This window comes from Aspergillus viridinutans (genome assembly GCF_018404265.1).
Source record: "Aspergillus viridinutans IFM 47045 DNA, scaffold_11, whole genome shotgun sequence".
NCBI lineage: Eukaryota > Fungi > Ascomycota > Eurotiomycetes > Eurotiales > Aspergillaceae > Aspergillus > Aspergillus viridinutans.
In genome coordinates this window covers 336494-362654 of record NW_025091227.1, presented here as the reverse complement: position 1 = coordinate 362654, position 26161 = coordinate 336494, and the positions used below count along the sequence as shown (strand labels likewise).

Sequence of the window (26161 nt, the reverse complement as noted above, 5' to 3'; positions counted from 1 at the left end):
GAGTGCCCGGCTATAATATGACCAGTTATTTTAGGCCCGTTAATTATTAAAATAATACTATGAAGGTGTCTACCGCGTGGACAGCTGATAGATTCACGAATTGAGATTCGTGAGCCGAATGACTAGGTACATGAGGGGATATACCTGGACTATTAGAGAGTGCTGGAGACTTCAGTTGAATATCAGCAGTGTGCATCCATAGGGACTGGGCTGTTCATCGTTCGCCTTGCTCCCCAAGATTCATCGCAGCACTAACACACGCCAGATGGCTGAAGGCTTGTGGGGTGTTGCCAATCTGCTCCCCTGATATGGCCACTTCTTCTGAAAACATGCCCAAATGATTTGCAAAAGAGAGCATGTTGTCGAAGTGCGCAACCGCCGTCTTACGCAGTTGAGGGTAGAACGGATCCTCCACCTGATAGGGCATTGCTTTTGAGGCCTGTGTACCGCGTCAATGCTTGTTTCTCGGGGGGGGTACGAAGACGTACACGCATCATTGCTTCGACTAGCCAGAAAGTCACCATGACGAATGCGCCCTCGCCGCCACCAACTCCTGGTTTGGAGTCAGTAGGAAAACTAGCCTCGTAGTAGTCTAACATACCATCATCCACCTTTGTGTGATCATACCGGGATACCATGTTGGCAACTGATAACCCCCCTTTGGCCGGGGAACACATGATCTTCTTTAGAGTGTGCAGGAACCTGGGATCATTTGGAGCGATGAAGAATACCAGTGGTGCAATCAAAACAGCTGCATCCAGCACATCCTGATACTCATAGCTCATGCAAAAATACTTGCCCTTGAGGTTGTAGCCTTTCGTCATGATCTCATCGTAAAGCTCATCACGCGCCCGCCTCCACTCCTCCACATCAGGACACGGTAGATTGGATCGCTTCTCCGATAGACGTATTGCTCTGTCCAGCGCAACCCAGAGCATGATCTTGCTGTAGACAAAATTCTGCATCTTCCCTCGGACCTCCCAGAGCGATCGGTCGGGCTCATTTCGGACTCTAATTACATGCGCTATCATGCGTCGAATGGCGACCCACTGCTCATAGGAGATAGGTCGTCCGTGCTTGTTGTAGAGATAGACACTGTCCATAAGCTCACCATATATATCCAACTGTATATGGTGCGCAGCTGCGTTTCCGATACGCACCGGCTTACTGCCCTTATATCCCTCTAGATGATCCAGTTCACTTTCCGGAATTTCGCTCTCACCATGAATCGTCACCATTATGGGTAAGAATGGGGCATCCGCTACGCATTCGTTATCCCTCACTGGAGGGAAGACGCGGTCAAAGATGAAGTTGATGTACGCTTCGGCTTCCGTGGGGTAGCCGTTCTTGAGAAACACGTACACGACAAAAGCGGCATCACGGAGCCAGGAGTACCGATAGTCCCAGTTCCGGGACCCTCCGACGTACTCGGGGAGGGAGAACGTCGGAGCTGCAACGATTGCTCCGGTAGGTTTGTAGGTGAGAAGCTTAAGTACCAAGAGGCTGCGCTCAACCTGTTCGCGGTAGTGACCGCGAAACGTACAACGGGCGATCCAGCTAACCCAGAAGTTCAGCGTCTCTTTTTCCAGTCTCTCCAGGTACTGTTGTAGGAAGTTCCCCTCAGGAAGACTTGTTTCTGGGTCGTGCAGCACAAATGAGATCGATTGCCCTTCTTTCAACTTCACCCTGGCATGGAGTCCTGGCCCTTTTGGGCCTTGATTCTCCTGGAGCTTTAGATCCGCCGGGAAAATGGCATCAGCTGGCTCAAGTGAAGTGTCGACACCAGAATGGATAGTTAAGTGCAAGCTTTGCGTCTGGCTCTCGAAAGAATATTTCTTGAGCGAGCCGCTGGAGTTCTGGGGAGTGATCCAATGGCCGCTGTGTCGGTCTCTTGCATAGTTGAACGCAGGAAAGATCTCAAAATCCATCTCCATTTCACCCCTCACACATTCGATCCTCCGAACAACGCCTGAATGACACAGTTTCTGCGGGTCATTTCGAGCAATGGGGTCATCACAAATACACCACTCAGAGCTCGACTTGTGACTTGATACAGGCAGGTAGTCGAGTAGACTGACCACCCCCTGTTCGTCAATCCATCGGGTCTCCAGCATATTAGTGTACGGTCGATATCTCTGCTTGCTGATTGGTTGGATATCCGGTATTGGGCATATGGAGAAGTGTCCTCCCTGTGTAGAGTCAAGGATGCGACAGAAGACGGTGGGCGAATCGAAGACGGGCCAGCACATATAGTCAAGACTGCCACTTTTGCTAATTAGGGCGCAGGTGTGCATGTCCCCCACGAGGCCATAGTCTTCTATGCTAGTGTACGGTGATGAAGTTCCTTCCATCCTCAGTTGATTTGTCCGGTGAATATGAATATCAGTCGTTGAATTTACAGCGTATGGATAGTGAATTGATGGTGATTCTGATTTTGTTTGGCATGTCGTTTGCAGGTGTGGTGATCAGTGACATCATCGATCCGGGGTATCCGTCAGCCTACAGTTCCTCTCATGTCTCCACCTGATGGAAGATGCAGCTAATAATTATTTAAGAAGTAGAGGGTCAGAGTCTCAGCTTGTTTAGTTGTAAGTGCTTTACGAGGTCAGCGAATCCCAGTCGAGGCTACCATACCAGATATATAACTGTCGTCAGTAACAACGCAGGAATCTCAGAGTAGAAGGCTGCACTAAGTAGAGTCACCAAGTCAACATAGAATAAAATAATGAACTCAGACCTCTTATAGAAACATGTGGATGTTTTACTTGCATTGCATTCCTTTAATGAATGACCTTGAATCAGTGGTCACCCATAATGAGATAAGGGCCACTAGATATAAGCACTTTATGTTATTCTGCTAATAGCACCTCATTCACTATTAATTGAAGGATTATATTGTTAAGTATCATATACACATAGTATTTATTTCATTGATTCTACAAGAGTTGTGTCTTGATTTATAATCTAAATTATGGACGCAAGTCCCCAACTGAAGCATTATTAGGTGTGTCTCTAGATCCTCTATAGTTGTTAGATGATTGAACGCACATTACTGGTGAATCTTTGATACAAAATTGCGAATCAATAAACCGTGATTCTCAATAAATGAAGACAAAAACACCGGGGGTGTATCATAGAACAGAAAGATGGAATGCAAGGAATGACTCGGGAAGAGACGATTCCCTTGAACGCAACATGGGATATCAAACAGACAGAATAAATGAAGTGTTAGACAGCAGATGGCGAATTATACCAGGCGCAGCTCGCTATTCCGTGCGGTTTTGTTCGCTCCAAGCCTTGAGATCGTGGTTGAACCCGTCGTACCCCTTCCTTGAATCCTCCGCTAGACCAACATAGCCGGCGAGGAAGCCCTCCCCCATAAGAAATGAAAGGAGACCAGTAAACGTCTCTTCATGGATGAACCTTGTGTGACTCTGTTCCTGTCCCGTTGCGGGAATTTCCTCGAATCGAAATATATGCTCCCCAGTGAAGATTCCTGGGATAGAACCGATCCAGCTAAACATAGCCTCCGTGTTTGATGACACGACGGGCGAGAACTTCATCTTTCCGTAGCCTGCACAGACATTCAATTTGTCGCCAGGTTGAAGATCGATAGATGATTTAGTTGGGTCAACTGGGGATATCGAGCGGATAAATCCATTGGGTGAGTATTTCGAGATGGATGAAAAGTCGAGAAACTGTTGTGAAGTGTCAGAAAAACGGGTTTATTTATGATTGATATCATTGCTTCCCAATATCCAATGGAAGCCAATACCTTCTCTCTGACCGTTGCTGGAGGGGCATTGATTTCAATGCTTGTGGTGATTAAATACATGACGCTGTTGGCAGGACTTTGACGACCGATAAAGGCGATACTGTGTTTCTCTCCGATAATGTTTCGATGATTGATTCATCTGACATGGATGGTGGGCGATCGTCTCTATATAAGATAGGTAATCATTTTACCCGAATCGGCGCTCTCTGTGGCCGTTGCTGACTCATTCTTGCCCCTTACCCAGTGATGACTGGAAATGATTGGCTGAAACGGGACACGGAATCCCGTGCCCAGCGATCACGGCCTCTGGCCCTCAGCCATGACAACCCAGCACTCTGACCAGAAACATACAACCAACCATATACCCGCAGTGCTACTTCGTCGGAGATTGTTGATCCTCAATTTGTGCCGATGGTCAGGAGGCGTCCAGTAAGAATCCGAGAGCCAAAGGCATGCCAGCAATGCGCGTACGCAAAAGTGAAATGCGACCAACAAGAGACGGGTGGGTGCAAGCGGTACGGTGCTTTCTCAGTTAAAGTCTGCTGAGCCATGTTGAATCAAGACTAGATGTTCTCGTTTAAAGAGAGAGTGCATCGCTCAGGCCCCTGGGGCCCACAAGCGAAAGGCTACCTCGCCGTTGTAGGTACCCACGAGATCGGCAGCAGGGTTGGCTACTGACTTTGGTCAAAGGGATGTTGCGAGACTCGAGAAGAAGCTTGACACTATGGCTTGTCTTGTCGGCGTATCATCTCAGACAACGTCTGATGCTGCATCCAAGACTGAGCAGGGAAACAGACGCCAAGCGCACAAGACCTCGCAATTGGTTCTTCCGTGGAATGAAAGTTTCAATTTTACTCATCAAAGTGCATCAGTAATTTTGACAAAATACCGAACGGAGATGGCCTGTTACTGTCCTAGTGTTGTCATCCCACTTGACATGACTGTTCAAGAGTTGCAGCAAAAAAATCCACTTCTCTTGGGTGCGATTCTAATGGTGACTTGTCTCGACGACGCAAATCGGAAGAAACGCATGACAGATCAGTTCCTAGAGCATGTCAGCCGTTCCATTATTAAGAAACAGCACAGCAGACTTGATATCCTGCAGGCTCTCTTGGTCTGCATATCATGGTACCTATGACCTTTCCGTTTCAGCCTTGCTTGTAGAACTCAGAGCTCACACCATAACAGGTATCACTTGCTGCCCGAATCCGAAGGACAACTGTCTATCGTCTTGCACCTGGGTCTGGCCATGCTACGTAGTCTTGGCCTCCATCGAAGGCCTAATCCATCTAGTGAAAAACTACCGCAACCTTGCGAGCATGACAATGCTCCTACCACGGACGAACGGAGAGCCTACCTCGGGTGCTTTTATACCGCCTGTGTGTATGTAGATCGGCGCCCATACATCGCTCCAGCAATATGTCTGACCCATCTAGAGCTGCAACATGCGTCAAAGATATAGATCCTCTTCGATATACGAGCTATACTGATGAATGCTGTCGCGTACTTGAGGAGCTGCGGGAATATCCTACAGACATGTATCTGGTCCAGCTGGCACGACTCAATCGTATGGCCCACAGGATCGTTCAGATACTTCCCTTTGATGCGTACAATCCACCGCACATAGCTTCGTCGGATTCAGTCCAAAGGTGTGTCGAGGCTCTCGAAGCGGAATTAAAGCGTCTGAAACCATCTAGCGCGCAGGATTGCATTCAGGACTGTGAGTGGCATTGAATTTTCTTACTACGTCCTATATGACAACACTTGCTAAGCTTGTACCTAGCCATCCTGGCATTACAGTATTACAATCTAGAGCTCCTCTTATACGAGTCCGCTCTGGAAGATGACTTCTCAAAGAACGACGGGAATAGCACCGGGGTGCATTGTGATATCCTTCACTCATCCTTGATCTCAGCGAAAGACTTCTTCTCAACGTTCTCTTCTCTTACGCCTCAATATTTCCTCTATCTCCCATACTCGGTCTACCAGCAATACTACCATGCCGTCGATTCATTATCGAAACTTCTGCTTTTGGCATGGAAGGAACGCGATCAGATCAACGCACCTACTACCATTGATGTTCCAACAGCCGTTAACATGTTCGTTGGAAAGGCTAAAGAGGCAGTGCGGTTTCTGAATGACGAAGAATCATCACTCTGCGCGGAGGAAATACTGTATCAACTCATAGCACGAGTGCGTACATTTAAGGAGCTTCACGAAGAAAGACTTGCCAACGTCGAATCTTATGACATCAATACAAATGCTACGAGGAGGAATTCAATAAGAGATGCGACATTTTCGCTACCGCATGGCATGTCGTGGCAGTTTCTGGATTCAGAATAACACAACACTTTGCTATAACCTTTCGGAGAGGCGGATGAGGGGATTGTTACTCTGGAACGAAGAGCCACTATAGATTTTATTCCTATCCTTTTATCTTGAGCATATCTCATAGAATTCTTGTATTTTATATGAAATATATTATAATCATCGTCCAACCTGTATCTAGAATAGTCAATATCTAGGGGTTTAAGTGTGTGGTTGTTGTTGAAGGTTAGCTACACATATATAGATTCAGACCACTCTCGCCACTCATGAAAGATCCAATTAATCCCTCAATAACTCAGCAACCACTATCTATTCTAATCAAAACTGTCGAGTACGCATTATTTTGCTAACAGATTATCGTGTGATCTTAAAAAAATAAGAAAAATTGAAGAATTGTAGTATGCTCCCCTCGCCTATAAGTGTGATCCTAGTTATGATAATCTGGGGGAACACTGTGGGGGAATTGTATAAATTTATGCTTGAGTGACCATATTAACTTTTCATCAGATGACAGTGTGATAGCAGGGACTGTGTACTAGTGTTCAACTCAGAATCTGGCAACTAAAACTGTAAATGCCTGGAGTTATAATTGCCAACAGCGAGGCCAATAGGAGCACAGATTTCATGCTCAAGCCATCTACGGGACGCACCGTTCAAGGTGGCCTTGCTGTTGAAAAACTCTTTTCGATACTCAGATGGAGGCAAGTTGATGGACGATACTTCAGACCCATACATAGAGATAAAAAGCTACTTTTATACATAGTCATGAGGATAACCTATTTATGAGGAAATCAGAACAAATAGCAAAGCGTGCGGAAGGTGCAAAAGATGCAAAGTTGCAACTCCTCAATAAAAAGCATAATGTACACGTAGGCAAAGGGATTAGTGCCCTGAACCTGAAACAATGCGAACAAATAATAATGGGTTCGAGTTAGAAACTTAGAATACGTAATACCTTAGCTTTCAATGACCCACCATACAGCCTAGTAACGGTGGCAGCGGGGAGAGATCAGATCAACCAGATCTGGTCATTCCATGGGATTGGGACGTCCATATTCCAGTCTAGACCCTCGACAAACTTCGACTTCTCCATGGCTAAATGCAACCGTCTGTTAGCCCCGCACAGCTATGCTCAGCCGAATACGGGGTAATTTGATGTTACATCCATGTACTGTGCGGCAAATGGCGGTCTGGTAGCTACCTTATGCCTATTCCCTGCCATTTAAATATTGTCATCTATGATTCTTCATCAATATTTAATAATTTCTCCGTGGATTACTCTAATTACAATGTAGCATGAAAGAATAGTCGTACTGCCCGCATTTTTATTTCGGTCTCAGTACCCGCGAAAAGGACACTCGTCTCCACTGAGGCCAAAATAGCCTCGATCTTGAAGGTTGTTCTGAAGTTCGCGGAACTTGCTGGTTTTCGCTTTCTTCTCGAACAGAATGTCGATCTCAAGATAACTCAAGCCAAAGGTTTCCGGAAGCCTCCAGTAGCACCAAACCAAGCACAAAAAGGTAGTCCCGGCAAAAAAGAAACAAGACTTGCCCTTCCAGTCCCACTCGTCGGGACTCAACATCTTCGGCGTCATCCAGTTGATGAGAACGCCGGACAAGTTGTACGCCACGCGGGCCAGAACGGCGGTCTTGACACGGAGCCGCGTGGAGGGAATCTCAGCTACCAGCACGTAGCATATTGGCCCGATGGTCATGTCGTATACGAATGTCAGGAAGACGAGAAGAGAGCCAAGAGTCCACAAGTGCCATCGAGCTGTCGAAGCTACGCTGACACACCCTGCAGCAAGTAGAGTGAGAAGCATGACCAAAAGCCCTGAAAGGTAAAGTGTGCGGCGACCCACGCGGGGCAGTAGGAACCAAGAGATTATCCCGCCAGTGATTGCCAGGCCAAAGGTCCCGACTGTTAAACTGAAAGCCTGGCTGGTGTCGAATCCGGCCTGCTTGTAGTAGTATGAGGACCAGCCCATCAGGCTGCTGCCACAAACTTGCTGGGTGACCCAGACGATGCACGTAATCTCTGTTCGTCGAAGGTCGACACGTTTGAAGCAGTCCAAGTATGAGATGGCGCCGCCACCCGTCAGATGCTTTTCGACTTCGTTGGTATGTGTCAACATGGCGGCCGTCTCATTCACGCTGACGCCACTCCGTGTCAGCCGTGACAATGCCCTTTTGGCCTCTTGTGGTCGGTTGTGCCGGATCAGCCACCATGGTGATTCTGGAGCCAAAATCACGCCAACCAAAATGGGCAGGCCGATCGCCCACTGGAGCCCAAATGGAAGGCGAAAGGACAGCGTGGACTCGTTGTTGGCCAATGAACGAGTCACACCCGTGGCGAGGATCTGACCGAGTACCCAGCATAGATTGATGCTGCTGAGAAGGTATGCGCGCAAGGCCACTGGCATCACTTCGGCGGCGTAGTTGATCGTCAGCGTCTGAAAGACGCCCCAGGGGATTCCACACAAGATCTGCGCTGCAAGCAACGTCTGCAGATTGACTGCGAAGAAGGGTAACAGTATGCAAAGGAATAGAAAGACGAGAGCGGCAGATATAGTAATGCGATATCCAACGCGGTCAGCCAGCAGGCCGTTCAGAAGCAATCCAACGATCTCCCCTGCCTCCGCCCCCGTGGACAGAGCAAACTGCCAGCGAGCAGGAATTTCATAGTCGCCGTTCCTGCTTGGCACGCCATAGTGTCGCTTGAAGGCAGGAAGTGAGAAGAAAGAAAATATGAGTAGAGTGTCGAACCCTTCCATGATGAGGGTCGAAGAAACGACCATCGACCACGCCATCGCCTTGGGGTATAGCCGGCAACCTTCCAAGAACGTGATTTTGCGTTCGGCCTTTGTTGCAGCCCGAGCTCCAGAATCCAGCTGGCGCAATCCGGGAATTAGAGTAGAGAGACCATAGAAAAGATCAGACTCGGATGACCGAGCGCTAGACCAAAGCAGGCCATTGTTACTACCCGTATCGCAACTCCAAGCATCGTATAAACCATGCGATGTCTTGTAGGCGCTCGGTACCTGCTCGAGATGATCTGAACCAGGCCCTTTTACGTCAAGGGTAGATGGGGCGATCGTGGCCTGTCTCGGCAATTGTTGAAGCGGACATGGCGGCTCGGAACAGGGAGTGGTGCTGGACTCCATTCCTGCAATTTCGGTGAGGATTTGTCTTGTTGTCTTCCGGCGCTACAGATTCAGTGCTGTTGCCCACATTTACAAAGCTATTGACCGGTTTCACTCTCAGTGTCGAGGGCGAAATATATAAAAAGAGAGGAGTTGGAATCCTTCAAAGAAGTGGCCGTTGCCTCAGCCCTCGCCATCAGGATATACCACATGGTTTGAGCACCATACAGCTTGCGGTTTATTGGGCGTGTCTTACAGCCCCAAAACCTTACTCATGAACAGGACCAAGGAAGGCGAGCCAATGGTAGCCCATCATATTAGGTTTTCGGATCAGTTTAGCATATCCGAAAACGTAGGTAAATACGAGGGAGAAGAAAAAAGAGTGAAATAAAAAGGAAAAGGGGGATTGGCTTAGAGTGAGATCCTCGGTGTCATTAGTATTACACAGCCATGTGTAAGTTAAACTATAATTGAATCATCTCTGCCTGCTATCCCCGTGCCAACGTGCTTGATGCAAGGTGGACACAATGTCTCATTACCATACATCTGTCTTAAACATGGGCCCAATAACATTTCTTTACTGATGTAAGAACGTTATGCGGGATATCGTTTGTGTACACAGTGCTAGTGAGCTTTTGCCTTCCATTGGGCCAGATCTTCTACAGATCCTAGTGGCTTGAGCGGCTCTAACCATCTAAGGAGTAAGGTGACCCCTAGTCAGCGAACCATCAAAGATTCAAGGTATCTGACGCGTCGAAAGTATAACTCGGCTTGTGAAGGATTCACACATAGAGGATATTGATGAATCACTACCCCCTAACTAAATGAGACCAAGCTTCTCCGTTCTCGATAGCTTGATTTGATTGCCTTGACAGGCGCAACTAGCGGGTGATGTGCCATTTCACCCGCGAGAATGTTGACTGTTCTCCAGGATGTAAGTGAAAGTTTGATCTCCATCTGGGACTCTCCTCTGGTTGTCTTCCCATGTGGCTCGTGAGTGAAACCGTCCCAAATGGCGATTCTTGACTTGTTGATTGGGCACTAAGAAATTTGGACGGCTGTACAAGAGGCCTTAGCCGCATAGTCCTTTCCAGTTTGCATTGGTATAACACTTTTTAAGTTTTATCACTTAACCTAAATATATTGATGGTCTAGAATCGCGCAGGTGCGTGGAATGTTGATGAAGTTAGGATATGAGCAAAACAAAAAATTCGCGTGTATTTCCTTTTCCACAAAAATAACTTTAGACTTTGAGACCATTGCGATCCTCTGCCAAGGTTGTAATCGTACGCACGAGCAATGTGCGAGTCCCCAGGAAATTTGAACCTCGAAACTCCGGTGAACTCCGGTAAACTGCCTTGTTCTCTGCATCGCTACGCCCATTTGAAACCGGAGCAGTGCTTTTGACACATTGCTGTACTTGACAAAACTATCATTCTTAACTAGACACAACAAGCCTATCCTACATGTTGGTTTAGGTGAGATGTGACTCCGTAACGCCGGCAAAGCTTAAATGACTGCATAGACCCTAACGACTAGGAATGCATTTCACCCACCTAAAGAGCAGAGAAGTTAACCACTTTATAGATTCTCTAAATAATTATTGTCTTTTACGAATTTCACGAGTCTAAAAGCCTGAAGTATAAGGATAGGCCAAATACTGCTCAGCAGTCAGCACCTTATTAAATACGAACCAGATATTCGTAATGAATGGGACCGGCCAGACGGGAACCTAATGTGCTTTAGTGTTCCCAATCAATCTGCACTAACGATGAGGATCAAACGTCCGTGCATTGACGTTCTGGTTGGGTCAGAGCCAGCCTTGGGAATGATTGATCAGGTGGCAAAGATAAGCATCTGTCTCAGCAGGCTGCTCTGAGCAGCCCAGCATGGTAGGAAGACCTTCCCAGTCCATGGTAACGCATCCTCTTCCAGTTTCTTCCTCAACAGCAGGGTAGGGTGATCAGTCTTTTGTCATGTGGCATGCCACTGTTGTTCTGACCGCCAGTCATTACAAGCTCATGAGTACCTCACCTATACCCCTATATTTTGTTCCTTTGAACTCTGTTTAGAGAGTTGTAAAGATAGTGTCATCTAGTATTATTGCCAATTTCTTACGGCGGTCAGACTGCGCATCTGTACGTTGGATTACAATAAAAACCAAAGGTGGGAAGTAAGAGTCAAAATGCATTGTATAGAGTATTCGAAATATTGGGTCTGAGGTGCCAAAATCCAGCGGTAAGCCTCAATATTATGATATGGAATTGGTGCTCTCTCCACATACCAAAATATGGACTGAATGAATGATTCATGCATCAGGCCAATCTCTTCCAACGGCGAGCCCAGTTGCGTCTCACTGGATTTATCTGCAAACTCCTCTTCTGAGAAGGATGCAATAATCTTCTGTTCCGCTTGCGATATAGAGTCCAGCAGCGCATATAGTATGTTTGTATGCCCAACGAGACGGCGTAAATCGTGGTCGCAACGGGAAATTTCGACGTCTAGCTTTCTCTGGCAGATGTTTATCAGGCTAGAACGATATGCCGCCATAGATTAAAATATATGGAAAACATATAAGGCAATGCTTTAAGGTACAGGGGATTGGACGCGCAGTAGAATCTGCATCTTAAGAGCGTGATTCCCAGACATTTCTGAAGCCCAGATTGACTGTCACGTCCGAAATATATACCCTATTATTACTTTCTAAGAAAAGGAGGGGTGTTGCGTGATCTCCCGTCAGGAGATTCCAGTTTCTACTCTCTAGGTTGTTGTAGCCATGGGAATTAACCGTATTACACTGAATGAGCATATGTTTTGGGCTTGTGGCACATGCACGTTGCGCTTTTGTGGTAGGTTTCTGGGGGAATCGTATGTACAAGAATGTGGAACCCCCATTGAACGCCTTGAACCTAAACCCAAACTTATACGGTACTGCCAGGTGGACCACTGGATAGACGCTTTTGCCACTTGGTGACACCACGGCTCTCAATCACAAACTGGAGATTGTAGTAACCGATGTCAGTGGAATGCTCTGGGCCTCCCCGCTCTATCAAGGGTAACCTGAGGAACCATCGTCCACCGCAACTACAGCCACGGACATAGCCACAGCCACAACCACGGCCAGGCCTTCAGAAGGATTCGTGGCACTTGGAGATGCAGGTCTGTGCTTTCTATATGTCAAGCTCCATTTCCATTAGCTATCTACTAGTACCTGGAGCCAAAGTACCAAACAGCACTGGAGAAGGACGACCGGTGGAAAGCTTATTCAAATGTGCGAGGGACACAGGTGATGCAGTTGTAGCTGATGTGCAAAAGAATGTAGAGATAGAAGGCAAGTAAAGGATATTCACCATCGAGGGCAACCAGTTTATCGGCTGAGTGTATGCTACATATTCATCGGAGTGATGTGGTGTTTTCAGACTCTGATGAATCCTCGCCAACTAGCCGAATACAAGAGACGTGATCGTGCTTCAACTGACTGGTTTATCAGGGCAATCCTACTGCGCTTTGATGACCTTTTTAAGTTTTTCCTGTTTCCCCTCACCTTTTCGCTCATGGCTACGCATCGGCTGACTGGCAGTCAAGGATTTTCTAGACATGAATCCCAACCCAGTCCCATTACTGCCTTATTTCCTTCCGTTCCGTCAGCAATGAATATCCTGTGAGCAGGGGCAGACACTAACAATAATGTGAGCGTCAGATCTCCAGAGATCTTCGCTTTCAGCTGAACCTCCAGGTCCAGGTTCAACTCTAAGTGCAACCTCAACTGTTCACCTTCCTCCTTCTTTAGCGGTTCATCTTTCTCTGATGGCTTCCTGTGAACTCGTCCACTTGTATCTGTAATCGTTCCCACCGCGGTTTCAGTTATATTGCGCACCAATTTGCCGGACTGTCCAGCTGTTCTGCCAACATCCTCAATAGAGTTTAACTGAATGAGCCTTTGATCGCCGCGTCGATCTCGCCTCAGTCTCTGACGTTCAGCACTGAGGAAAACATCTTCATCCTCGGCCACGTCGCGTTCCTCCTCCTCGTTACACAATGGCCTATTCCGAAGAGTCTGACGTTGTCGTTGAGGGACTGGTTGGACTTGAGCCTCAAAGGTCGGGGACTCCCCTTCCAACGCATCCTCAAAGCTCGATGCATCATCAGATGTCCTGGAAATCAAAGCTTGGTTTTTAGCGCTTAGCGTATCAACATTTGGTTTCTTCTCTACTTCTTCGTCAAGACCATGTTGTAGAGGTCGTTTACGACGTAGTTTGGGTGGTTTTCTTCTCTGCGGAATAGATGTAGAGGCCAAGATGGCATCACCTACTTTGTTCGGCGCAATCATCGCAATTGAACTATTCAATGCACTAGTCAATACCAGGGCATCATTAAGCTGATAATGCAAAACAGTAGAGTCAAGTATTGTAGTGTCAGAGTCTGTGGTCGACAGGTAGCATTATGTAGGGTCTTGTCACTATGACATCCTTGACATCTACCCCACATTATCTTCTTTTGATCCATGGATCAAACCGATGCGGATTACGGATCGACCCACCACATCGTTGACCCACCGACCCGAATATCCATGCGGGGATGCGGATAAATATCTCAGTACCAGTAATCTGATTACCGCCTTTCTTTCCCTTGTTCTAGCCATACCGTTGGGCTATCTATATCGTCTAGGTAATAAGATGCTGATTGTCTATATGAGCATTATGTTACCTTTCGTTGAGCCAAAAATAAGCTTATTTCGTGGGGTATTGTGGACCCCCATGAATAAGACGGAAAGTGGTGCAGAGATATATCCTGAACTGAACCACCCTATTCAGGACCACCTAAAATGTAAAAGTCATGATAGCCCCCATTTTTCTTCGAATATATGTACGTACTATATATAAAGAAATACGCTTGTCAATCCCCAAAACAGATGGGTTGGATTGAACGACACCTTGATCCACCCATTCTGCGCACTGGGTGAATTGGATATAGATTTGTGGATTGGGTTAGCTGGCCTAATGCTGATCATACGTAAAGTAATGTCTTAGGTCCAGTCCTCAGAATTATATATTCCCACTCTGTGACACACTCCATGGTTCCACTAGGCCTCTGTGACACTACAAGCCGTAACCAGAGGCGCGAACCCGAAGGATACCCCAGTTCGGCTTGAAGACATCAAAGTTGGCTGAGTCATAGTGTTTGGCGTCGGCATAAGGGTGGCTGTAGGGCTTCATGGTCTCGGCACAAACAGTTGGTCAGCGCATTTTGTTCGAGGTCCTCTAGGGGCATGACGATTCCTACAGCTCCAACATGGCGATGGCGAAGTCAAGGGTGTTCCACCAGCATTGAGGATTGTCTCCTTACGAGTCCTAAGAATAGAGACGGTGTACGAGCCACAGACAGCTTACGCGTCGAGCGCAGCATCCGAGCCTGAGCCGCCAGCCCTCTCACTGCGAAGACGTCGCAATGAAACAATGGGCGAACTTCATCCTTGGAGGCGAATCTCTCAATCAAGTGACGGTGATAGGCGAAGTAGAGAATTCGGCTCTTTGCCACCTTATGGTCGGTCTAATTTGCAGTCCTGGAGGTCTATCACTTCAGCATCCTCAATTTCTCATGCCTACGTCTTCTGGAACGGGGCTGACTCCCCGCCTTCTATGTCCAGCATGTGGCGCTTGAAACCCCTGCCCAGTTGCACAGGTATTCAATGTCATGGTGTCAGAGGACAGATGCTATACAGAGTGTTTGACGGCATAATTCCACTTTGCTCCAGGCCTACACGTGGCATAATCTCTTAGACCCGCCTAATCTCAATGGGAAGCGGCCCGTGCTGGGAAGCGAAAATTATGACGACAACTCAGCCGTAGCGCGATCTTGCTGCCTTTGTGTTAGACACTAGATATGCAATGCAGGGATAACATGTGCGAGACTGTTTTCATATATCTCGATCGGGATAGCTCTGTGCCGAAAGCGAGACAATATTTGCCAAATCGGACACGGGGTATGGGACGGAGCCGTGGAAAAGGGGCCGCCTCGGCTGCATAGCTCGATCTTACCCCAGTAGTCCAAACTTTGTTCGGTCATAGTGAGCCACATCGTCGGGAAGACGACGTCACGGCAGTGGATTCAATGAGAGGCGGTTAGATGTCGCCCCAGGGTTAGGCCGTCGGGTGTGCTCGTGGCGGAGCAAACGACAGCGGGATCTTGGGGGCTCTAAATCCAGGAGGAGCGCAACCAGAAGAGTAGGATATCTCAGGAAAGTGTAAATTAAGGTTGTAATGGCTGCGAATAGCCGCCTCACTCAACTCGCCGATGCTGGATTTTTCGGAAGATTTTCCAATCGCTTCCTTCTCTATTCTTTTTATGAAATTTAGGCGGTCATTCTTGTCTGCTGCGCTCCTATCATGATAGGAGCTGCCTCAGCACAGGTTGGGTATCGGGGCTGGTATGGTGGTCAGTTCTATACGGGTGAAACCTCAAGTGTATCAGGATGGGCGGTTTCTAAATCAGTGATATGGCCAGTGCCAGTCTGGTATCAAAAGCAATCCCTGGCTGCGATAACATATACTAAAGCCAGCACCACTCAACACTGTCAGTCTCAACAACTGCACCTCCCACCGGCACGGCTTCGTCGACCCCATGTTATCCTCGACTTCGTCCACTCCCATCGCAACCGGCAGTTGCTCTTTTCCTATGGTGGATGGACTCAGATTCAACATTGACCGCGAGATCAAGTCCTTCGCCGGCACGAATACCTACTGGCTACCGTTACTAACCAAAAACATGGATATTGACTCCGTCTTTGATCACCAGCAGCACACAGACTCGAAAATCCTCCGGACTTGCGGTTTCAATGATGTGAGCTCTCTTGGAAGCGCAGGAACCGTATATTTTCAGTTCCACAGCGCGTCTACACGCACTACGACCATCAACACGAGCCCAGATAGTCTTCAACGGCTCGACTACGTTGTATCTGCGGTGGAGAAGCATGGCATTGCGCTAATTATTTGTTTGTGAATAATTGGAATGGCTACGGTGGCATGTATCCGTATATCAACGCGTATGCTGGGAGAAGGAGGGAATGGTACACCAACGATATCCAAGCCATGTACCAGGCGCATATCAAGGCGGTCGTTCCCTGCTACAGGGACTCTCCTGCAATTCTGGCTTCGGAGTTGGGAGATGAACCTCGCTGCCAAGGGTGCAGCACTGATGTTAATCACAGCTTAACCACCACGACCGGCACATACCTCAAGTCTCTTGATGCAGGCCATATGGTTGCTAGTGCGCTAGATACCCTCCTATGTAAACCGGTGTAATGCAGGCGACTAACATTCGAATAGAGGGCACGGGGTTGACCGTCGAGTGGGATGATTCCTGTCCCTACTCCACTTATGAAGGTAGTGACTTCCAAAACAACATGGCCATCCTTGACATTGATTTCGGAGTACTCCGCCAGTAGACCGCTACCTGTGAGCACTGTTCCACTCTCCTCTTCATGGCACCTGTCCACCGATTCGTTCTAGTATGGAGCATCACAAAAAACACCTTGGGGCTGGGCGAAATCCCACGCAAAGGTCTGCGAGGCCGCCGGGAAATTATCCCTGTTCGAGGAGTATGGCATCAAAGATGACCATTGCTCGCCCTAACTCGCCCGGCGAAAGACCTCTTTGACTACTACAGGAATGGCTGCGGACTCTTTCTGGCAATATGGGCGGACGCTGTCTACTCGTAAATCACCCAATTATCGAGACAAGTAATTTACTACGGCACCAGTGACTACGAATTGTAATTGAATCCTCGTTGTGTCAGCGGGATTTGAACCGCTATAAATGGCTCTATGGCTTTGCTTTGTTCGTATCCAGCATCGTCTGTTTATGTCACCTTGAAATGCAAGACCTGTTCTCGACAGCAATTAACAGTCATATCTTGCCTACCCTTGAGTTGGAGTTGGATGCTCCTGTCAAAGAAAAGGGCCCTTTTTCACGTCAGCGCAGTCCATTACATCCACCGAAAATGACAAATTCGCGAGGAACCTCGGGGACGAAGAAGTGGACAATCTCAATATTAGCGCCGTTCCTAGCAGAGACGCGCAATTGATCATCTGGACATTCGGAAGAAAAAATGGTATTCTTCCAAGTTTGAGACACTGGCCCATGTTGTCAGTGAGTAGTTTATCGATTAGAATTTGTGCAAAGAAAGTTGAAGAGCTTTGAAGAGTCAGGTAAATTCTGGAGCAAAAATTATGGATGCAGAGGAGATTTATACCACAGAATACGACCTTGTCAAGTACAAGCCAAGAGCATATTTGCGCGATTATCAAGGTATTGAGGAAGACTAGGTTGTGGAAGCTATGCAGAATTGGTTCAGAATAACACTAAGTATATCAACATAGTTATGCAGGCGCTAATCTTCCTTGTACGTGCATAAAGACTGTACTACTTCTAGAGAGCAGTGAATGATAACATAAACAACAGAGCTCTCTGACTTGTTTCACACTTTCTCGCGAGTAACAAACACCAGCTATCTCGCGTTGTTCATCCATCTAGTCCATCCCCTGATTCCCTGGTCCTTAAAGCCTGAAAAAGAAAAGATAAAGAGCTACAGTCACCATGGACCAGAAGAATAAGACTTATAACTCTATTTCTGGTGACGGTCAAGGCAACGGAGTGAGAATTTCAACTTCATTTCACAGTGGAACTCACCTCAATCTGCCTTTCTACGGCCAGAGTACTGACTCCGTCGTTGTATACGTTCTTACACTCGTCGTGTTTTTCTTCCTTGCCTGGTGGAATAGGTACTTGGTCGCCGTCAAAGATAAACTTGAGCACAAGATCATCGCAGCGCGTGCCCTTGAGTCCATCGGACGTCTTCCCCTCCACCGACGCAGAGCCTTTTTCAAGGCTCGCCTGAGTCCACTTCCAAGATTCGTGCGGATCAGCAGGGAGAATCATCCTCGCGCAGACGACGGACCAATCGAGATGCTCGCAAACCGCGGCGAACGGCTTCATGACGACGAACTTAGAACAGATACTCTGTCCCCAATTGAGTCGACCGCACACAAGTCTGTCTCGTACTATGTCTGGATGCGAGCATTAGTAGAGCTTCTCAGAGCACTTATCACGCTTGTCTTGTGAGTTTCTCGTTCTTCAGAATTGTCGCATTCTAACAAACGTCTTCCAGAATGATAGGGATTATGGGTCTTAATATCGGTGTTCTCTGTGCCGTACTCGCAGGAGTCCTCGCAGGGGAGCTGATCAAAGGATGGCTACATGCGCCAGCTTGAAGACGGGCGATTATCACAACCGCTTGACATTGGACACCATCACGGCGAGCTTGAACTTTCACGAATCACAATCATATCACCGGATGGCTCTGACTTGCAACTGTTATCTCGGACATGCGAACAGCGAATGAGGCAGTGGAGGCATATGTACCTAATCTTCGGACACATGTTACATGGAGAATTTGCGTTGAGGATGGAGATCAGCAACTGAGGTTGCAATACTCAATGATTGTAAATGGGTTTATTCAGTGTCATCCACTTTGTTTGCACAGGGCGATAAAGCTATATCGAGTCATTGTAGTATCCACCTGTTCCTTCAAACGAAGTCAAGCAGTCTTGGCTGATAAGCCACTCTGACAGAAAAGCCACTGGAGAGGATTGGTATTATGGAAAAGATATCAGAATAGCGTAGTGACTGGATGCCTTTTAGCTAATTTTTTCTTTTTCATCTACTGCTGTCAAGTAGCCTAGATGCTGTAGGGCTGTTTCTCTGCTGTGGGGAACTGCTCAAATCTGCTCATTTCCGCTCATACTAGTCTCGGTACCTAGATACTGATTTCTGGCAATACAACGGACCATGAACATCCTGAAATATTCTATCCAGACTCTTTCGCTCTGGTTATCGTCATGCTATTCAGATTTTTGTCCTCCTCGTTTTTTGTCTTCTTCTGTTCTCTGTTGGGTGACGACTGATCAAAGTCAAAACACGACCTCAACAGCCCCGTCGCGATGAAGTTGTCCAAATACCAGCGAGTAGCGCAGATCCTGCTCTCTCTTGCAATACCAGTCGCGTCGCATGATCCAAATGGAAGACCAGGGCACGGGCTCATTGGCTATGGCATCTCCATGTAGAAGCCCCCCTGCGCCTATGCGTGTCCTGCCTCGATTACAAACCCTCTAGATTGCAACAGGACAGCAGATCACGACATGGATATGGATATGCCCTCAATGGCAATGGATACTCCGAGCCCTTCGTGCTATGCAAACAATGATCCCTTCCTGCAAACACTAGCCTACTGCATGTACATTCACTGTGCTGATGTATCGGTCTCAGTTCTGGAGAATTACTGGGAGTTGAACGTGGCTGGTAGACTGCAGTATCAACCGATCCCGAAGCAGTCATACCAGGAAGCTCTTGGAAGCGTTGCCAAACCGCCAATCGCGACACTCAACTCGTCAGCAGTTCTGGATATCGCTTCGTTGGTCGATGAAGAGACGTATTTGGGTAATTATAATACTCTGTCCACGTTCGAAGCTGTCGAGACGTACCATGAGAGATACGGGTAAGTTTCCTGCAGTAATTCACAGCACGGCTTGCTGATTGCCTCGCTATAGCTTAGTGCTCCTTCTCACTGGTGCAATCATCCCAATCGCCTCTTCGCTACTCCGTTTCGTTCCATTTCCGGCCGGTTTGCGAGTACGGTTCAAGGCAATCTTCGTCGATCCTCCGTTTGTCGGTCGTCGCCATAGTTCCCCAATACTCGACACCTTCTTTATGCCCACTCGAGGCCAAGCACTCTTCATCGCGTATCTATTAACAATTAACGTAATCTTGTGCGCGGTCGGGTTCCGATCTGCGAACCCAAGCACCTGGTACGCCTCCAAGCACGATGAAATCCTCACCTACGTGGCCAATCGCGCCGGCGTGCTCAGCTTTGCGAATATTCCCTTGCTGGTGCTATACACCGGTCGGAACAACTTTCTCCTCTGGCTGACAGATTGGTCGCATTCAACCTTTCTTCTACTCCATCGGTGGGTTGCGTTCATCTGCACTCTAGAGGCCTGTCTGCACTCGGCCATATATCTGCAAATATACGTCGCGAACAACGAGCACAGCACCGAAAGTAAGCTCCCATATTGGATCTGGGGCGTCGTCGCCACTCTGACACTGGCCGTCTTGATCCCATCGTCCATATGGCCAATCCGGAAACGGTTCTACGAGTCATTCCTGGCTTGGCACGTCATCCTGTCCTTTCTTGCTCTTCTTGCGTGCTACTGGCATATCTGGTACAGGTATGGACATCAATGGGGCTACGAAACCTGGATCTACGTGGCGTTCGGTATCTGGGCCTTTGAACGAGTGTTTCGGGTATTGAGGCTGGCGTGCCATGGAATTCGGAAGGCGTATGTAACTGTTTTGGGTGACGAGTATCTCAAGGTTGAGGTTCCCGATGTATACGCAAAGGGCCATGTATACCTTTATTTTCCCACTCTGACGTGGCGCATGTGGGAAAACCACCCCTTCTCCGCGATTGCCAGTTTCCGACGCGGGGACAGCATGGAGAGGAAGATCGCCCTCGTGTCGCGGGATGTCAAGGCTGAATATCTGTCGAAGAATGGTCCTTCAGTGACGACGTTTCTTGAATCGGACAGGACGCCTTACACGCCCTCATCGCAGGACCTGACCACCGACGGATACTACCAACCATGCCTCACGTTCTTCGTACGCACGCAGTCAGGAACAACACGATATCTACGTGCAAGGTCTTGAATCCCGGTTCTAGTGGAAGGATCTTATCCCCCATCGTCCCTGACCAATGATCACTGGAGTAATCATCCCAATATCATAGTCATTGCTGGTGGAGTTGGCATCACCGCTCTGGTCCCGGATCTGTGCAGCCACCGCGGAGGACATACGCTGTTCTGGACTTCTCGCAGCAAGGCATTGATTGAGTCGGTACAGGAGACCGTTGGGAACGCTTGCGTGCATGATCTGAATATGAGGATCTACCATGATCGGCGAATGGATATCCCGAAGCTGTTGACGGAAGAGATTCAGAAGTATCGGGGTCTGCCGGTATGTGTTGTTGTCAGTGGACCGGCGAGGATGGCGGATGAGGTGCGACATGTTGTTTCGGAGATGGTTAGACAGAATCCGTCAGTGTTTGTTTCTTTTGTAGAGGAATCTTTTAGTTGGTAGTGCGATCAGCCAATGTCAAGGTATCCGGATAGTTGCCGGTTTGAATAGAATCCTTGTTCTCATTTGACGCAAGTAGACGTGAGCAAGGATATAGAAAAGATTTCTCCCAAGAAGTGCTTCTGCGCACACTGAAATTTCCCCTCTGCTTTTATAAGGTCGGCCTACTTTCACTTTTTATTCTTAGCGTCGTTTATACAGTTCCTTTCAACTACCACCCTATACACGAAGGTGGTATCGCACAGTTACACGCAGAGTTCTGCAAGGACGGGCAACTACGTGGTATATATATCCGGACCACTCCAGTGTTCGTCTACTAACAGCGCAATAGTTCACGGGTACTCCCACCTTTGACGTGCTTGTCGGCCTAGTGATTCTGCAGAGTACACCGATTCGGCGACAGATGTACGAGGTTTTCGTCAGTTCAGAGATCCTCCTGGCGATGGTCTTCCTCGGGCTCTACTTCTAGCACACGGGCCAGGAACTCGACTCACGGAAACTGACTCAGGGCCACTCTCGCACCTTGAATCACTTCCTACCTAGGACGGGGTTTTGGCCGGTCCTCTGCATTCAAACTGAAGGTTAGATGTTATCTGGTTGTCCGACATTCGCGCACCAGTACCGGACAACATGGCCAGCATTGAAGTGCATCTCCTGCGACCAAGATGGAAATGGGAGCCCGAACAGCGCGTTTCCTTCGATTTGCGGGGACCAAGAGTGCTTGAGACTCATCCTTCTGCTATTGCAAATCCACGCTTGCGACCGGCGGATGGTGAGTTCAGAGAAGCTCCGTGAGGGACAGAAGATGAAGTTTCTCCTTCGTCCTGATACAGGCTTCACTGCTCGTTTGTGTGAAATAGGCCACTAAGACGCGGTTTCGGGGGTGAAGGAGCGCGTCAGTACGATCCTCGACTGGCCATACGGCACCATTCTCCGAACCCTTATCCAACATCGATTTCGCACTGTGGTTCTCGTTGCTGGCGGAGGGGGTATCACTGCTGCTTTGTCTTTGTTGGAACATTTATCGCATTTGGCGTTCGATGAATGATCATGTCGCGCGTGCAAAGAAGCGCGTGTTTCGCGGGGATTCATATGACGGAGGGTCAAAGCGCGCTGGGATTGACTTCGTCGATCAAGTCACATACGACTCTCGTCCGGGTTTGATGGAGGTTGTAGGCATGGAACCGAATTCGGAAAGGACGATGGTCACCCGCTGGGGATCTGAGATTCTAAGATCCATTTGACTAATGCAGTGGCTCGTGTTCAGTCTCGCGTGTTCAAGAGCGAGACTCAGGAGGTGTGACTGCATACGGATACGTTTGGTGATAGATAAGTTTTTCAGGTTCGTTAAAAAAAGACAGCGACCTGTTTGTGTGATAACCTAGTAAGCCAAGCACCCAGAAAAACATATCTCTGGTTGTTCCCACGAACTGCATTGATAAATGAGTTGGAGACATAGCGGGACACGGAAAAATGGTCCAAACAACATAACATATCACGTGATCCTTTGGGCCGAGGAATTGCCGGAGTCGGACCAATCCTCCATTTTGGTATCCGTTCACGTGATCACTCGGAGTCAGGTTGAGATTTCGCAGAGACCTTGGGACATGAGGGATTTTAAGAAACTTCTGAATGATCTATCGATCAAGATCTCAAACTTGGAAGCGCCATTATTCTGGACTCCATGGTTTCTGACCAGACAGCTGATTTTTTTTTACAATTGGGCATATCAAGCATAAATTATGCTGTCCACACCGCCCATGTATAAATGAACGAAGTTGACCATGGCCAATCGGCAATCGGAGATTCCACATCCGATATGGCGACGAAAGTGAAACCGACCGGCAGTCCGGGAGTTGCAGGCTTGCAGCAAGGTCAAAAATAGCCGGAGTGGATGGCGCCTCTGCCATCATCAGCATGCGCTAGTGGCCACTAGGGGTTATTGTTGGGACTTCTTCAGCGGAGTGTCGACGTGGCTAGCCCCGACATGGCAACAGGGCATATGCGCTCACTATCCGCTACGCGTCCAAAGATGAAACAAATAGTACGCAGTACGCAGTACCTTACTACCTTAGTAATGTACTATTGTACCTTTAGATTACTGCACTGAATCAGGCCCGACTCCTAGCATGCAGGAACCTCATTCTTCGCGTGGTAGAACTTGCACCTGCTGTCTGCAGAAGGAACGCGTTGTTGGCCTCCTGCCTTGGTGAATGAATCTCAAACCCCTCGCATCCAACCGGATCGACTGGTTGCAGGAGGATTTTCCCGCCATGGAAGTCCTTGTTCTGGGTGGATACACAACCTTGGCGCAGCAGCATCATAATACGAGTACGAAACTGTACGATGGTAAAACTTGGATCTGCAGTCAAACACCTGTTTGCTCTTCAGCCCCCCTGCTCTTCTGGGTTATAGCCTGGTCCAGTTGTCAATCTGCCAAGTAGTATATAATCTCCACTCTCCAGAAATCTTCAGTTGGTTTCTCCTTTTTACTACTGTTGATCTTCACCTCACCACCGCAGCTCTCCTCGACTTCTCCCACGTCCTTTCCACCCGCCATCATGGATGCCAGGGCGGAGTCGCCCGACCTGGGCAAACCCCAGTTCGAGTCGCACAGTTGGCTCGAACCCATCGTATGTCATGTCGAAATATAATCGAGAATCTTGATCCTTTGGTATTGACTATCGCTCTGCAGATCGTTGTGAGCATCATGATTGGCTCCTTAATTATTAACCGCCGCAGAGGCTTCAGCATTTTTGGCAGCAGAACAACGGTAGATGCGTATGATAACGACAGCTCGACGGAGGACTATCCCTCCAAGATCCCCACAATATGCGGCATCGCCATTGAAGTCCCGGATTCATCTCGCTGGGCGCACCACATCCACAGCAGGATCCTGCAGAAATTCCCGTTTCTGGTCGAAATGTTCTACTGGGCTGTCAACTATCTGTTTTACTCTGTCACGAAAGCTACGTCGCAGTGGCTGTCCCCCGCCGAGATTGGCGTCGTCCAGGTCGCACAGGATCACGGCGTCGGGATCTTGAACTTCGAGCATCACTCCATCGCGCGGTTTTTCTTTCCGATCGAGGAATCCGACTTTCAGTCATTTTTCCTCAATGGACATCAGTCCATCATGACCTTCTTCAACCGCATTTACTCTCTTGTCCATATCCCCGGAACCGTGCTGTAAGTCTATCCCCATCTGAACCTCCTGCAACCCAGCACTCACAACCCCTCAGATTCTTGGGCTGGTACTACTATGCCGCCGAAAACCACAACACCTTTGCCGTTGCGCGACGGACCATGACCCTCGGCAACTTCGCTGCGTTCATCATCTTCTGCTTCTACCCCTGCATGCCGCCCCGGCTGCTCCCCGACTCTTACGGCTTCTACGACACCGTCCGCCAAGAGCACGCAGAGAGCGTCTGGGCGGGCGGGAAGTCCGTCAACCAGTTCGCCGCGATGCCGAGTCTGCATTTCACCTACGCGTTCGTCATCGGGTGCACCTTCATCTACCACTCGGGCCTCGTGCACAGACTGCAGGGCCGACCGGTCCGCAAGTCCCCCCTCACGCAGATCTTCTTCATGGTCATGGCGTTCGTGTACCCCCTGCTCGTGCTGAGTGTCATCATCGCAACTGCAAACCACTACTGGCTGGACGCGACGGTCGCCACCTTCACCATCACCATCTGCTTCTTGGGGAACCGGGTCCTGCTGCTCCTCCTCCCGGTCGAGTACTACATCTGCTGGGCGCTGCGGCTCGCAAAGCCTGTCCCGACCACGGGCGACCAGAACCTGTACAAGTGGCGCCAGGAGCGTGGAGATGCGCCTTTGCTGGCGGAGCAGGATTCTGACCGGTTCTCCGATTTGGTTGTTTGAGCGTATTCACGGCGTTTGTTTGGGTTGGGTTACACTACGGGCCACGTACACGGATAAAAGGTCGGTCATCGCATATTTGCATACCTGGCGCATCTAGAATCTAATTGTACATATTGATAATGGTATTCCTATCATGCATGCAGGAGTTGCTTACTTGCCTTCATTTTCAGGATCGTACATTCGTACTCCGGGTGGCTCACACTCAGCCATTCTCCAGCCGCAGCAAAGCCAGAATATCACATGAGCGCCATGACGCGTGTCTTTGCGTCGTCCTCATCCTGATATGCCGATCAGCAACACCATGTAGCTGCAAACCTGCTTAAGCCTCCCATGGAAAGTCTTGTCAGGTCAGATCTGCGCCTCATGTCCAATTACTTGATCAGACAGCGCAGCTTGTGGCTTGTGGCTTTTGCCGGTGTCGTGTGACTGGCATTCTTGTCAACCAATTGGATGTCACTATAGCCGGATGACATCGTCACTTGTCATCAAATACCAGTGATCTTCCCCAAGCCGTCATCAGTAGATTCATATCGATGTGCCAACAGTGCACAGACTAATCTAGTAAAGATTCTGCCCTAGCGCCTTAACTACTCGAGAAGGTTGTATGCACCTGTCATGCTTGGCTGGCGGTGTTGTCGAGTGTGGTTCTGTCTGCTTCTTGGGGACATTTCTGACATTGTTGCTTATGTGGACTGCTCTGGGCTCTGACACGTTTGTGTATGTGAGATCTCCAATTTCATTCCAGCATCTCCTGGGTGAAGGACCATTGATAGAGAAATCATCAGAGATAGGCTTTAGATATGTGTGCGTAGGGTAAATTGCTCTCTTAGCAGACTATTAGTCATCAGCTTT

The 26161-nt window shown here is 48.5% G+C and overlaps 8 protein-coding genes across 8 annotated transcripts; 4 read left to right on the top strand and 4 right to left on the bottom strand.

Annotated features, from left to right (window-relative positions):
* Positions 1 to 383: 383 nt before the first annotated feature.
* Aspvir_002288 (glycoside hydrolase family 15 protein) lies at positions 384 to 2351 on the bottom strand (the record flags this gene model as incomplete). The annotated part of the gene is made up of 1 exon (XM_043273889.1): positions 384 to 2351. One exon carries the CDS (start codon positions 2349 to 2351, stop codon positions 384 to 386), a length of 1968 nt encoding a protein of 655 aa, XP_043129824.1.
* Positions 2352 to 3266: 915 nt separating this feature from the next.
* On the bottom strand, positions 3267 to 3835 carry Aspvir_002287 (SRPBCC domain-containing protein; the record flags this gene model as incomplete). Its single annotated transcript, XM_043273888.1, has 2 exons — positions 3267 to 3698; positions 3776 to 3835. The coding sequence occupies 2 exons, from the start codon at positions 3833 to 3835 to the stop codon at positions 3267 to 3269; spliced, it is 492 nt and encodes a 163-aa protein (XP_043129823.1).
* A 1359-nt stretch (positions 3836 to 5194) lies between these two features.
* Aspvir_002286 (transcription factor domain-containing protein) lies at positions 5195 to 6118 on the top strand (the record flags this gene model as incomplete). The annotated part of the gene is made up of 2 exons (XM_043273887.1): positions 5195 to 5495; positions 5559 to 6118. 2 exons carry the CDS (start codon positions 5195 to 5197, stop codon positions 6116 to 6118), a joined length of 861 nt encoding a protein of 286 aa, XP_043129822.1.
* Positions 6119 to 7439: 1321 nt separating this feature from the next.
* On the bottom strand, positions 7440 to 9266 carry Aspvir_002285 (putative MFS sugar transporter; the record flags this gene model as incomplete). Its single annotated transcript, XM_043273886.1, has 1 exon — positions 7440 to 9266. The coding sequence occupies one exon, from the start codon at positions 9264 to 9266 to the stop codon at positions 7440 to 7442; it is 1827 nt and encodes a 608-aa protein (XP_043129821.1).
* A 3476-nt stretch (positions 9267 to 12742) lies between these two features.
* Positions 12743 to 13575, bottom strand: Aspvir_002284 (uncharacterized protein; the record flags this gene model as incomplete). The annotated part of the gene is made up of 2 exons (XM_043273885.1): positions 12743 to 12836; positions 12929 to 13575. The coding sequence occupies 2 exons, from the start codon at positions 13573 to 13575 to the stop codon at positions 12743 to 12745; spliced, it is 741 nt and encodes a 246-aa protein (XP_043129820.1).
* Positions 13576 to 17839: 4264 nt separating this feature from the next.
* Aspvir_002283 (uncharacterized protein) lies at positions 17840 to 18513 on the top strand (the record flags this gene model as incomplete). The annotated part of the gene is made up of 2 exons (XM_043273884.1): positions 17840 to 18360; positions 18411 to 18513. The coding sequence occupies 2 exons, from the start codon at positions 17840 to 17842 to the stop codon at positions 18511 to 18513; spliced, it is 624 nt and encodes a 207-aa protein (XP_043129819.1).
* Positions 18514 to 19381: 868 nt separating this feature from the next.
* Aspvir_002282 (putative ferric-chelate reductase (Fre2)) lies at positions 19382 to 21899 on the top strand (the record flags this gene model as incomplete). The annotated part of the gene is made up of 5 exons (XM_043273883.1): positions 19382 to 19385; positions 19415 to 19796; positions 19849 to 20990; positions 21084 to 21310; positions 21762 to 21899. The coding sequence occupies 5 exons, from the start codon at positions 19382 to 19384 to the stop codon at positions 21897 to 21899; spliced, it is 1893 nt and encodes a 630-aa protein (XP_043129818.1).
* Positions 21900 to 23991: 2092 nt separating this feature from the next.
* On the top strand, positions 23992 to 25309 carry Aspvir_002281 (phosphatase PAP2 family protein; the record flags this gene model as incomplete). The annotated part of the gene is made up of 3 exons (XM_043273882.1): positions 23992 to 24063; positions 24126 to 24616; positions 24670 to 25309. 3 exons carry the CDS (start codon positions 23992 to 23994, stop codon positions 25307 to 25309), a joined length of 1203 nt encoding a protein of 400 aa, XP_043129817.1.
* Positions 25310 to 26161: the final 852 nt, after the last annotated feature.